Below are 14436 nucleotides of genomic sequence, written 5' to 3'. Positions count from 1 at the left end.
AGGCGGGTCTGCCCGCGGCGCGTGAGAAACGGCGCTCGAGGGCGCGGGGACCGTTACAGCCGCCGCCGGCGGAGCCAGAGGGCCGCGGGGCGGCGAGGAAAGAGCGAGAACTGCAGGGAGGTTTCTGCCTGGAGATCACTGACTCCAGAAGAGGTTTGCTGCCAACTCCCCCCCCCCCCCCCCCCCCCCCCCACTTCCTAGTTCCCTGAACGAAGTCAGTGATACCAACTGGAACGCCTTCTCCTGCCTGTCCTAAGCACAGTCCTGAATGTGTTTGAAAACGGGTAAATATATTACAGGACAATACAAAGATTTTTAAATGTCCGCATGCCATGAAGTTCAAAGACAACTTTTTCTACTATTATCTACGTTATAGTCATCAATTTAGCACAAAAGTTGGAAACAGAATTTCTGATCCCTAGAAAATCTTGATGTTTTAAAACATCCCTCTACCCTAGCGGGGCGAAAAATTAAAACCCATCCATTCATTACTGTGGAAGAAAAATTCTGAAAGATTTCATAGGAAATACAAAGAAGACTTTTTTCATTTGATAAAACCAAGTAATTTAGTCAAGCAATGCCAAAACATTGGCTGGCAAGCAGTGCAGTCACTTTATAGTATTTACACAGTTAATATGACAGATTGTATGACATGAAATAAAATGACATGAAAAAGCTATGTTTTAAACAGTCAAATAGTCAAGGAAAATAAAACATAGTTTCGATTTGAGTCATTTAGAATTTTAATTTAAAACAGTTTTATGACGATCATTGTTGAGCAGAAAATGTGAGAAGCTTTCAGCCAGCACTAACTGACCGATATAAAGCATTAATATAAGCAGATAATAAACAAATATAAGTAACGTAATGCAGGAAAAGACAGCACTAGTGTTCCTCAGTGAGGCTGCGTTAATGTCTAAGAAGCATCAGGCTGGTCACATCCTGACTTCTGAATTCAGCTGTTTGTTACGCCCTCTCTGTACAATATCCAAAGACAAGGCTTCCCACAGAAATTCTAGTTTGTATCATGATGCATATTCAGTGCCAGTAGGCTTGAGTCCTGTAGTTGTATGATTTTTGTTCTTGTAACTAGAGAAAAAGAATAGAGAGTACAGAAATCTGGCAATTTCTCTTTATACAGTTTTGAAGTCTGTAGTCCAACTTCCTGTATTGTGCTGCAGAACCCAGCATTTCCCAGCAGATCACCATCATATGTAGAGAAAGAACATGAAGGGGTAAATGAGTGAGCACCAGGCTTTGCAACCATCTGTATCCATATGATTTCCTACAGTTTTGCTTAAATGTAAATGGCATCCCTTGTCTTTAAGGAAAAACAGAGTAAGTTCAGAACTATTAGCTTCCATAAGCATGACTTTTAAATTACTTGAATTTCAGTTCTAAAGTAAAGCGAGGCCTTAGCTTTCAAACTGCAAACATTAAAAGGTATTTGACATTGATGTATGCAAACTTACCAACTCTTAACTTTGTGTCATATTTTATGCACCAACACTCTGCCCCCGCTAGCCCACAGCAGAGAAACAGTAAGCAGCAGGGTCAGACATTGTTTTATTGAAAGTGTAGCTTACTGTAGAAGGCTGGTTGCTAGATTCTCATTTGAGAAACCTCCAAGTGGTGCCCATGAAGAAGCAAGAACAGTCGATAGAAGCCAGAGAAATACAAAAACGTGTGTAACTAGAAAAGAAGTTTGATTCAAAGACTTAACACTGTTCTATAGGAGTTGTTTAGACCAAGTGATAGCTGAAACCATCTACAAGAGCCAGCGTAAAGCCTGAAATAAAGTCTACAATTATTTGCATGATATGTGTAATAAGAACTCACCTATTTGATAAAATATTTGAAAATAATTCCCATATGTATATTTCCATGGATGAGAAAATTTGGTGACTAATTAGATTTAGAACTCTAAAAAAAATTATATCCTTTATAGGCCCTAGTACATAAAAACATAACAAGGCTGCAGTCTGGCTATTGATCTGTTGAGAAAGTATATTCTGGCAAGTGGGTAGAAGTCAGTGTTTGAGGTTTGCATTTTTTTTCCACCCTTCATCTTTCTGTAAAAAGCTTGCAATTATGAAACAAGGTGACTTAATATGCAGTGTGGATAAAACCCTACCAACTGGTCAGCGATTGCTGTTGCTTTCTGCCATGACTTTGCAGAATGAATGAATTCTGATAGAGGAGAAAGAAACACAAGGTTGAAGTATCTCTATTAGAGTACTTAGCAAAGGATACTGACCTCAAGTTAGAGGCTGCATCTAATACCTTGAACATTTCAGTGTTTATCTTCAGAGACCTAAATGCTATATAGGATTCAGTATGTGGCTTTATGCTAAGGCTCATCAGTAATATTGTAGGTGAATTTTCAAAAACATACACTTCAGATTTACAGTGAAGTACTTACACCCCGATTTTATTTTGTTGCTTTGACAAATTGAAAAATAAATTACGTACTGGCCCATGCATGTTCACTAGCTTTCCCACCTTTTTCTGCTTGTAGAAACATGCTTTGTTGTACGGACTTTTTTAACAGGTTTGTATTTCCTGTTGCCTCTTTTCTTTCATCAAGATTCTCCTCTTGAAGATGCACGAGGATCTTCACAAATTTTGGTTCACTGTTTTATTGAAAAATGTATCAGCTTTCACACATTATGCTTTCTTGTTGTGGTGCTTCTTAAGGTCTTGCCTCATTACATAGGAAAGACGGAGAGTGTTGTACTTAGGATAGAAACCAGGAATTTCAGATGACTTGATTTCAAATATCCATCCTGTTCTAGAAGAGGTAGCATCAAAAAAAAAAAAAATCTTAGCCTCAATTCCTCTTTTGAAATTCTTATGTGACGATATTTTGCTCTTTCAGTACAGTACAGCAACAATTATAGCATGGATTATTTGAAACACTCAGTTACAGTGGTATTTGCTGGTGGAGTAGGGAACATACTGTACCCTGTGCCATGACTATAGTTCACCAATCCCTTTACATGTCACAGAGTTTGACAGTAAAAACCCAATAGGCAGAGACATGTACTAAGTTCAGCTAATCATGATTTTGCATATACACCAGCAGAGGCTCAGTAGATAAGCTTGCCATAAAGAAAAAGCAGGATTTTACAAAATATTCATGCCAGCATTATTTTATTGCAATTAAGAGAATTCTGACCTTTGCTATCCCTCATCTTCCCTATACACACACACACATATATAGGAGCTGTTGTCACCTACATTTAAGATACCTTATTAGTAAGTGTAATCCCCAGTTTGCCAGCACCCTGGAGATACCAAGACTAATAAAAATGTTGATCTCCCCACTAGTCAAGAAGTAAGATTCTGTTTCCATGAACAAATTATTTTGTTTTTTAAACCAACTTGCTCACAACCAGTATTGAGGACCACTGCCTTAACACATGCATTAACCTATTTACCTCATGGAAAACCAAAATAATTGTTTAAGTTGGAACTTTTCATGCTTTATTTACATGTTTTTATGGACACAACTTATGTCAGTTTTTCCATGGGGGGCCTGTTCAAATTCCAGGTAAGACAATTAGCATCACTTAGTCAAATATTTGGTATTTTGAGTAAAAAAGAAAAGCCACTACAGTTGTAGTATAAGGCCTGAGTGCTCAAGGTTCTCATTTAGGGCTCTGAATCAAGTTTTAATAGAGCAGAGAAGCTTAAGAAAGAGTTACAGATTTGTGCAGGAAAGATGCTTACTCTTAGAAAAGGCCATCAAATTATTGTCATGACCCAAGTACATTCCATTTTCATGTAAATTCATGAGGAGGGTGACTCATACCCTTCTTCCCCCAACATTCCTCTTAGAGCATCCCTGCACATGTTAGGGCCGCCCCACCCCACTTTCCAGGGGCCCATTAAAAGCCAGTGGTTTTTGTTCATGTCACTGTAGCAAAAACAGCCGGACTGGTCTCCATACTACTCATCACAGTATAGCAATGGAGGAGTTAATCTCCACTTAACTCATAGGTTAATTGATATGAGCACCATTTTGTCAGCACACTATATTGGAGAAACAGCTGTTGGTCAGAAAGTATGAAGTATCTTATTCTGCTGTTCCACCTGTGGAGTCAGTCTCACAATAAGAGTTATAATTTATTCATCCTGTTGGGTTTGCAGTTCACACACAAATGAAACCAGGCAATGGTATTTTCACATCTTTGCAGGAAGTACAGTGGTACAAGCCTAAGTCATCTCTGAGGGATTGTATTAGCTTTATCAACTGAAGCATGTGAGAACTGGTACTGCTGTATTTTTTTTCTTTCTTACTTTCCATAGCCCATACAAAGAAAACCTCAACTGTAAACACAGAACTCTGGATTGAAGGTAACTCCCTGGCTGGTTGACTGGTAAAGGTCAGTAAGGATTTTCAGTATGGCTCATCATGCATTCAACAGCTGCGTTAGGTCTTGCCATCCTTTCAAGTTAAAACTGACACAGAGAATACTGCTCAATGGCAGTAAGCTGAACTCCTGCTTACCAGTTTGAGACTGTAAAGAAACCCCAGCTCTCAAGCCAAACTGACAGAGATCCTTTTTTCTTCTCAAATTCTGACACATTACACTTTTGGAGCTAGACATACCAAAGCTATCAATCTTCTGCCACCACAGGCACTTTAATAGCACTTTCTACCTTGAACAGACTTTACTTTCAATCATTTTTTGTCACAATTTCAATCACTGTCTAAAAGACGATGAATTTTGCTATACACTGACCAACATGAAATTTAATGATTTCTGATATAATTTAGACTAGACCATCCTTGGGATAAACTGCACCATGCCTATCAGTCTGAGGGATGCAAAAAAATCACAAACATACATGCATACCTATCGTAAAAAGCTTCAGTAGACCACCATTATAGGTGGTCTTACCTTGCTGAAAATTTTAGCTATGATTTGCACAAGCTGATACATTCTTTAACTGCTGACTGTTCAGTACCAACAAAGCAGCACACTATTTCTGATCACTGATGGTTTCACCATGAGTTAAAATGGCCTCAGAAGCGTAAAGCCTGTATCAAATTTTTAGATTTTCTACCATCTGAAAACCCTCTAAATGCTTGCAGCGATCATCCTCCATATTCCCAAAACTCTTCATAACAGCATCTCACGGATATTTTCAAAAGCTGAGAATTTAAAAACCAGCTGAGTGACCCAGTAACATCCCCATATAAGGTGCAAGTTTTTCAAGTAACAATCCACAATTTGAAGAAGGCCCCCCCCCCCCGCTCACTTTCTCATCATACCAATTACTTCTTCACATCTACATGATTAAATCTGATCTATTTGTGCGTCAGCTCTGCATCCTTACCTTCCTGGACCACCTGGTTAACTTAGTTTTGCTTAGTTTTTCTGCAGTGGAAGAGGATTACACTTCAAACACCCAAACTTTCATTTATTGGGAGCGATGTCTCAACTACAGCAGATCTCCCACCCCTTACTGTTTGGCAGGAAGCCCCTCCAGATTTCGAAGTTTCCTTTTGCCCAAGAAGCAATGGCCTGCTGAAGCAGCAGTATTTTGGACAGGCTTCTTGAACTGCCAGCCACAGAACACTGAACAACGGCTAAGACCAGGAATCCCCTCTTAAACTTTTCCTTCCCAGAACAACACTTACAGCCATTATTCAAGTTACTATCTTTGAGTTAAAATTCTGATTCTCCATGCTAGAGTATCTTGAGTAATTTATGGTCACAGACTTAAAAGCAAGTAAGGCAAGTCTACAGTGCCAACTGCTCCATTGTTTGCTATGTAAGATTTCAAGAACAGAACTAGCAAGGGAGTACTAGGGAGAAAAAAAAAATGTCAGTTGACTACAGCCATCAGCTACTCGTTAATGAACAAACAGAAGCCTTTAAGTTCAGCAGAGATTATGGTCCTTTTCAAGATGGAGATGCTGTCAAATAAAAGTGAATTAATGGATTGTTTAATGAATCATCTCAATCCATCATGAAACTCCGCGTGCATGTGTGTGTGTGTGTGTGTATATATATATATTTTTATTTATTTATTTTTTTCCCCCTCCAGGAATCCCATATTTCATTGAAGTAAAACATACATAAAAGCTGGAAGTTTTTCTGGGTAAGACCATTTATTTTAACAAACAGATGAGTCTTTACGATGAACTGGAGGCTGCAACAGCTGCTCTCTTGGGCTTTGGTGTGGTTCCCTCACGGAATCCATTCCTGCAAGTAGAAATACAGTTACTGCTCCAGGTTATATTTTCTAACAAGTAATGTTTTAGGTAAAATTCACCAGTTTTTGTTCAGCTTATCTCAGTAATGCACTGAAATCACTATGAAATTCATATGTTCAGACATTTTTAATATAAAACATCATTGACAAGCTGTCTGGAATGAGCAGTAAATTTCTCTCTTCAGCTAGAGTAAATGAGTAAACTCCATTTCTTCAAACAGGAAGATTTCAGCAACTGAGTAAACACTGCAAAACTGAATCAAGTACAGCACAGCTATTGAAGGCACTCCATATTTTACATCCCTACCAAGCAACTCAACAAAAGGTTTCTTTTTTTTTTTTTTAGTACTAAAGTGTAAGCTTTTTTTTAAAAAAAATCTTATATGCCTCCAACTAGACAGTAAGGAAAAAAAGTGGAACACAACAAAAGAAAAGTCAAGTTCAAGCTCACTTTTGGATATGGCACGTCTACTTCAGCAACATTTGGTGAAAAGAAGCAGGTTGTATTTGCTTAAGTTACTTTCTAGCTGCTGCTAAGCAAAGACTGTCACTGACCATAAACAGGAGGTGAAATGAATCCCTCAACTACACCCTAGTGCCAAGACTTCAGACTTCCACTTACTAAATAAAACCTACATTTTTAGGAAGAGACTTTGAAATTACTTGATTTTTTTATCCAGCTTTCTCAGACATTGGGCTAATAGTTACAGAACTCTATTTTAGAACATGGAGACCATACAAAAGAAATTCTTAATGAGTTTCTTAACATTACAATACCCCCACAGCACCTCTTAAATACAACTCAAAGCTTTGTAACAAGTTTTAGAAACTTGTACCTCAGAGTCTGATTCCACAGCTAGTCAGCAATAACTAAATCCTAAATAACAAAGCAACTATGGAAATATTTCAATTCCAAACATTTTTGCATGCAGGGGGAATTGGAAGGCATCTCAAGATCTGTCTTACAAAAATCCACACGAGCACAATCACTGACAGATAAAGGTAGTTCTACAACATCATACCTTTTGAAGTCTGGCCATTTTACAGCAAGAACCTCAGTGTTCTGTACTATCTACTCTTATTAGAAACATTAAAGCTTGCTATACATCCTATGTATGACTAATGAGGTAAGCTTTTTATCCCAGAAAGAATATGCTGCCGGTTATATGAATACAAGACATCATTTATTTTATGATATATTTAGAAGAAAGTTTAAGACCACACCACACTAAATACATTAAATAAAAAAGCAGCATTGAGTTTGAATGATATAATTAGGTGAAACCCATGCAAGATTTCACATTACACTAATATTAAAAACATTGTACCTGAATCGACGGTAGACCTTTTTCAGGTGCCTCATGCGACCCGTACCAGTGGTGTTGCGTCTTTTAGCCTTTGCACTCCAGTTATCTAGAATATATGTTATTGTTACTCATCTGCATCACCTGCATGATCAATTGCACAATACATTTAAATAGCACAACTGTGCAATCTGACAGAAGCAAAAGAATAATAATTCTACTAAAGTAAACTAACTTCTATATAGTAATACTGCATAATTATGATCTGAAATATAATTAAGTCAGTGCTAACTTCAAAGATTTCAGAAAAGCTTCAAACACACTGCAAAATGACACAGTAGTCTTTCTTGGCTAGAAAAAACAGATTACTAAACTGAGAATACAGTTGTCTGCATTGCATTTGTATAAAATCTGAGTTACTCATTGTCACTTTGCTGAAAACAAGACAAAGCAGCAGCAAAAGTTTTTAAACTCAGGTCAGTCAGAAGTTTCTTACTTACACTTTCTCTTACGCTTAGCAGGGTAACCACATTTCCCACAGGTAGATTTCTGGAGATGGTACGCCTTGGACCCACATCGACGACACAAGGTGTGTGTCTTGTTTCGCCTCTTACCAAATGACGAAGTACCCTTCGTCTGAAATACATTTCAGGACATTGCACGTTTTAAGTACTACTGGGAGGTACGAGTCACGTACATCAGAAAAAAAAAAACTTCTGAAAAACATGCACAAATTCACAAACCATGAACGCACCAGAGACACAGGTTCCTTACACCTCCCTTCGCCCCTCTCCTCTCCCCCCCTCCCCCCGCTGAGGTCAGAGCGGCTGCGCCGCTCCCTCCTCGGCTGCCCCAGACCCGTCACCGACAAGCCTCTCCTCAGCGCGGCCGCCGCGCCGCCAACGCTCCCCGAGGCGACCGAACCCCCTCGGGCCCGGCACCCGCAGGGCTGCCTCAGCCCCGGGGCCGGCGGCCTTCCCACCCCGCGACTCCCAGCCCGGAGGACCCCCGGGGCGGCGGCGCCCCCCTCGCCCACGAAACGAAGCGCTCTGCTCCCGGGCGGGAAGCCCCGCGGCGCGGCTCCCCGCCGGGGCCCGCCGCCAGGCCCTCTGGCCCCGGCCCCGCAAATGCCGCCCGGCCCCGGCCCCAAGAACGCGCAGAGACGCGCCGCGCCCCCGACAGCCCCAGCGCCACAGCGGATGGCGGCGGATGCGCCGCGGCCCGCGCTCAGCGCTCACCATCTTCCCCTGCCGCTAGCACCAAAGAGGCCTAGCCCCGCCCCGCTTCCGCTATATCCCGCCCCGCACTTCCGGGTGCGCGGCCAAAGCGCTCCGGCCGGGAGCTGGGGCTGGGCGCGGGGGTGCCCGGCCTGGGAGGGGGGACCTGGTCCCTGCGCACTGCGGCCCCGGCGCCCGGCCCGGCTGACTCCGCGGGTGGAGAGGCCCCCGCTCGCGGGCGGGTTGCTCCGGGCATATTTTTATGTAGATACATGTAGCTAGTAAAGAAAATGTTTAACATTCTAAAGTGGCTTTACTCACACATAATTTTTAACTATATTCAATATGTGGTCTTTGAAATACTCCCTGTGCAGCTGTTCACAAATAAAGCTCCACTTTAGGCTACAGAATAAAGTTCTAGCCATATGTAAACATTTGGAGGAAAACTGTATTCATGATTAAAATTCATAGAATTTCTTGGCTGTAATATCATGTACTTTCAAAATGGAACTGCCATTAAAAAAAAAGTCCATACTGCACTCTCTGCTTGTCCATGGCCTTCCCCTCCCCCTGCACATCGGATGACAGTCTAACGACAATCTAAAGCATTGTAATGGACACCATTAATGTAAAAAAAATCAGATGCATCATTTAAATTTCTCATATAAGAGTTGATTTAAATTTGGACAAATAGATGTACACAAAAAGAACTTGAAGAAATTATATTTACCTTATCACCAGTTCAACATTTCCTCTTCTAAAACAAAGTCAGAAATTGGTGATAAACCCACTTTATTTAACCTTGATTATAGATTTATGTAACCTTGTTTAACAGTTTTTGATAAAACTATGTATTTATCTGGCAGACTGGATCTTACTCTCTGTGCTTCTGGCTTAATCAAGTTGGCTAAAAGTACAGTTATTATCTGGGCCTGCCACAAGCCAGCAAACTGTGAGGAAACCTCCTGCAGTGAGTAACATGGAATTCTTCATCCCAAAAAAGTGTTATCACATGACAAAATCCCTAAAACAATTAAGCCTAATCTGAATCGTTGCATATTTATTCTGGGACAAATCAGTCTTGTACAGTTATCTCAGCAGGAATTTATCTTCATTTGTATCCTGAGTGTGGCCTCTCACTGTATTTCTTGTGCACTGGTTTATGTGCTAGGAGGCTTTTGACTTACGCTAAGGTTGAAGGATGAGGCAAAAAGTCGTTTTAACTTCAGCAAGCATTGTTTCCAGACACACAGAAATGTGGCCCAAGCTGTTCACTTAGCTCTTTCATTTTGCTTGGCACCTCCCTACCAGAATCAAACCTAAGGCAGAGATGTTTGCTCACACTCATTTTACTTCTCTTGCAAATCTAGGAATCCAGTATAAGCCATCCCTCCATGGTCCTTCTATAGTCAAAGGAGAAAAAGAGACACTTCCAGAGAGTAAGTCATCCCATCTTAAATTAGGTGTCTAAAGTAGGTAGTAGATAAATCATCCTTGGGAGGAATCCATCTTCTTACATTAATTCTAACAGGATCCTGGTTAGCCCCCCTTAGGCTCGGTACATAGATGGCTGAAGTTAGGTAAAATGAATTTTCCCTCACTGACTTAATGAAATATTTTTATAGAAATCTGTCTTTCTTGACAAAAATTCAAAAGAGAAAACTCAATGGCCTGTGGATGAGATGCCATGCAGAAAAAAAATCCCAGTTAACTCAAACAGTATGAATACATTCCTCAAGCAGGACTGGGTCTTATTTCTCCAAGCAATCTTGCTGTTTGTCTTTTAACTAGTGCTTCCTTTCCCTTTTCTTTCTAGTTAGATCTCAGAAATCTGGAAGATGCTCTGAAGACATTGGACAAATGCCATGGCAACAGCCTCCAAAGGAAGTATGTTGGTATGTGTGCTTGCAAGGATATACTGCCAAAGGAATTATTCTTGTCCTATGTGGCATAAAAATAATCTTGTTCATTTGGATGTTTTCAAACCTGTTAAGAAAGAGATTTTTGGTATCTTCTCACATTCTTTAGTATTCGGGAACACTGGAAACTTATAGGATAGGGAATGGGCAGAGCTATGGCTGACCCAGGACCATCCCAGAAGCTCTTAGCCCCTACACAGGAGGTGGCTGAGAGTGGAGTTCGCTGCCCCTTCAAAACCCACAGACTCATGTACTAACAACTACCACATGGCACAAGGCTAAATTCAGCACTGGCTATTTCACCTTTCTTCTTTTATGCAATAAGGAAGCACCCCAAATAATTTAGAAGGTGACATGCCTGGATGTCAGGATTGTCTCTTTGATGTAGGGAAGAGCACACTGTGATTGCACTGGGGGTCACTGTTCTGCCACAGGTTCGGCACAGCACTTTCCATCCAGCCGGCTCTAGTGATGAGGGAGGTTTAATGAGTACTGTGGAAGAGGATGTCTACCTCTGTATCTCCTAACATCATGTTGTGCAAGCTGTCTGATCTGGTCGTGGGTGAAAAGCTGAAGCAAAAAGTAACACTGGACATGCCCCTACTTTTCTTCTTCTACCCCACTGGGGTACAAGCCTCTCTGCCTCAACCCCGGTTCCATCCAGGACCCATAGACCTTCCTGACCTCATTTCTCTGCCCTGGCACTTTGCTGGGGAAGAGGAGGAGAATTGCCCACTTCCAGTCCCTCAGGTCAGCTGAAGCAAGGCAGTCTTACAGATAATTCTAGCTCGTGGACAGGGAGACTGAAAACAGGGCCGGATGGGCAGTACAAAGTGAGGGGGATATCAGCACCTAATAACTTTAGTGGCATTTGTTTTGCATAGGTTTGGTATCATACTACAACATAGCACCATCACTAGGGTACATTACAGCCATACAGTCCCTGATGTGGTGGGACTTGCTCCAAAGTAGAATAGTTGTACTGGGTCTATGTAACTTGAAGACTACTGAAAGGACTTTTGTGACTTTTGTGTGCTAAATACAAGACTGATATCCAACAGCTTCTGCCCAATGTCACCATATGGCATTGCATCACTTACTTGTGCACAAGTAGAGTGCACTTTGCACATGTGGAGATGACTACAAGGGACAGAAACAGCTGAGACTCAAGCTTGATAAATGTTAGAAGCTAGCAGGTGTTTGATACCCAATTTTCTTCAGAGATGCAAGCAAGCTCAAGTCAATATTTCTAAATGTGTTCTCTTTGATCAAAGGAATGCTTTTTAGCTCTTCTAGGGAACTGAACAGTTTGACCTAGGTAACAAGGTCTCAGGAAATCTGCAGGAGACCTGAAGTATTCAAGGGTAACATTTTCATGAGGTTCAATTTGAATGCCTTTGTTTCTGGGTATCATCTTGATTTTTAGAGGTAGACACCTCTCTGGAATTTGTGGGGAATAAACCACCTTTAATATCTGTTAGAAAACACTCACAAGGACCTGTCTCTTTTGAAAACATAAATTCATTTTTATGGTATCCAGATTCTTTGTTTTGAGAAGAAAACGTTCATGTGTGAATTTGAACCAAGAACATTGGTTCACCACAAGATGACAGTATAGTTCAACTAAAAATTTTCTCCTAAACAGCTCAGGAAAAAACTCTCTAAACAGTAGCAGTAAATTAGGTCAATGAATTGAAAATAATATCATTTGTATGCAGTTCTTAAATCTCTATGACAATAACAGAAAATATGAGCAAACAGCAATGCTTATGGAAAAGGTTGTTGCATCCTGCTAAGAAACTAATGAATATAATACAAAAGACTTTCTATTTGTTTAAAATGAAAATGAGTAGAAGAAAATTAAACAGCTGTCACTATTTGAGAGTGAATTACTTGTTCAAACATGGTGTAAATGACCAAATATGATCTAAAATGTTTTATATAGCAAAGCTTATACAAAGTGTATAAAATATACTTGATGCTGTTTCTTCCTCATTCCTCAGTGGAAGGGAAGAGCTCCTTTATCAGTACTATATGCTATTTCCATGCAGTCAGACTCTTACTTTTCCATGAAAAACAGCACAAAAAATGACCTCACATGTAGCATACTGAAATGAATGCCAGAGTTGAATCACACAAATCAATTATTAGAACTCATATGTAAGAGCTTCTCCAAGTGTTTATTCTCAATACTGAATCAGAAAGAAGTATTCAAAAACACTCATCCATGATGGCATGAATAGCTTCCTACTGGTAATCATATAACATCCCTTCTGCAGTGACAACAGTGCTCATACAGAAGTAACATTAGGAGAGCAGTATATTTTTTTTATTACTGATCAATTGGACAAAGAGACCAGATAGTTGTTTTCAGACCACTGACAAGTGCTCAGAGAGTAAAACTAATTGTAGATCGTGGCTGAAGCGGGACTACTTAATGTACCATCACGAATAAACACAGCAGGAGCAAGAACTCCCACTCACTCAGCTGCATTTTTTCACATGCAAAAGCTCCATCTGCAGTAAGGGGGACCTTTACGTTGGGGGTAGCTGGGGGTGGGGGGTCACAGGTCTTTCACCACCAGAAACGTCACTAAAATCTCTTTGTTGTTCTATCTTAATAGAGGAATAGAGGCAGCATAAAACCGTGTAGGTTTATCTCCGCTGTACAGCAGAGGTAACTACAAACCTGGCACAAATTTGTTACGGTGTAACAACTTCGTACAGAATTTTAAAACTTCTTTAGATTTTTTCTTCTTCTTTTTTTTAACTAATGCTTAGACACATTACAGAGATGTGGTGCATTGTCTCACCATTGCAGGAAATCTCAGAGGAGGTTTCCTGGCTCTCCTCAAGTTCACAGAAATGGCTGTGTGATGTTTTGGGCTGAGCACCAGAATGGGTGTGTGCGAGAAAGCTGCAAGTTCCTTTAAAAAGTAGTGGCCATTTTTTGTTTTCTATTGTATAACAATTAAATATTCTTGTCTTGTTAGTATTATTTTGATAAAAAACAACTTATACTGTTCTTGTTTTGGTTGACACTGTTGTCTGAAACCTCTGTTACATTATTCATGAATGCGTGCACGCATGCTTGCGAGCACAAGCACACGCACACACACACACCCCTAGAACAAAATTTTCGTTTGAGATCTTCACCAGCCAAAATGTGTTTGATCCACTACAGTCCAGAGTTGTAGTTTGTATCTCATTCCAGGTTGAAAGACCCAGCTTCAAACCATATTCCCTTTAAATTGCACCAAAGGATATTTAGAATAATCATTTAGAATAATCATCTTTTGTACCAGTACAGACTGGCAAGCACTAGACTTAACAGTTTTTCTTCAGATAGTTCTGGAGTTTTTAGAAAGAGACTGGACAAACGTTTGTTTGGTTTAGGTTTAGCTGATCTTGTAGCGGGGCAGGCAGATAGGCCAGATGATCTTCTGACGTTCCTTCTGGTCATTTCTCTACAACAGTATGATTTTAGAAGAGGTGTCTACGTCTAAGGACATAACTATACCTCTAATCTCCCTGGCTGTTGTGTTCACAGACAAACACATCTGATCACTTTTAGGCTTGGAAAAAAAGGTCAAGTCTTCACAATTTCTGTCTGCAAATGGTGTCTGCTTTTTCCTTTATGTTGGTTGGCCAAATAAATGCTATGGCCTCTACCTTACAAACTTCCCTTGCACTGAAGGACCCGTGTTTTAAAAATCCTTCTTTCCTTAGGGTAATGTATATCTCTGACTTGCATTTTCAGGGTTATTC

The 14436-nt window shown here is 40.4% G+C and overlaps 1 protein-coding gene and 1 non-coding gene across 2 annotated transcripts; both read right to left on the bottom strand.

Moving 5' to 3' along the window:
* Positions 1-6105: 6105 nt before the first annotated feature.
* Positions 6106-8867, bottom strand: LOC135324677 (large ribosomal subunit protein eL37). The gene is made up of 4 exons (XM_064501420.1): positions 8771-8867; positions 8033-8168; positions 7557-7641; positions 6106-6218 (listed from the first exon to the last, which is right to left on the bottom strand). Exons 1-4 carry the CDS (start codon positions 8771-8773, stop codon positions 6149-6151), a joined length of 294 nt encoding a protein of 97 aa, XP_064357490.1. The 5' UTR covers positions 8774-8867; the 3' UTR covers positions 6106-6148.
* LOC135325178 (small nucleolar RNA SNORD72) lies at positions 6301-6381 on the bottom strand. Its single transcript, XR_010386355.1, has one exon. It is a non-coding gene; the product is annotated as a small nucleolar RNA SNORD72 (small nucleolar RNA).
* Positions 8868-14436: the final 5569 nt, after the last annotated feature.

Source organism: Dromaius novaehollandiae, chromosome Z (assembly GCF_036370855.1).
Source record: "Dromaius novaehollandiae isolate bDroNov1 chromosome Z, bDroNov1.hap1, whole genome shotgun sequence".
NCBI lineage: Eukaryota > Metazoa > Chordata > Aves > Casuariiformes > Dromaiidae > Dromaius > Dromaius novaehollandiae.
The sequence above is the reverse complement of the archived record's forward strand: the minus strand, read 5'-3'. Positions and strand labels throughout refer to the sequence as shown.

Bases quoted from the DNA above. Each gene is read 5' to 3' on its own strand.
- LOC135324677 (XM_064501420.1), bottom strand. The intron at 7,642-8,032 runs GTAAGTAAGAAA...CATATATTCTAG, and splicing joins TGCTAAGCGTAAGAGAAAGT to ATAACTGGAGTGCAAAGGCT. The intron at 6,219-7,556 runs GTACAATGTTTT...TTCTACTTGCAG, and splicing joins AAGGTCTACCGTCGATTCAG to GAATGGATTCCGTGAGGGAA.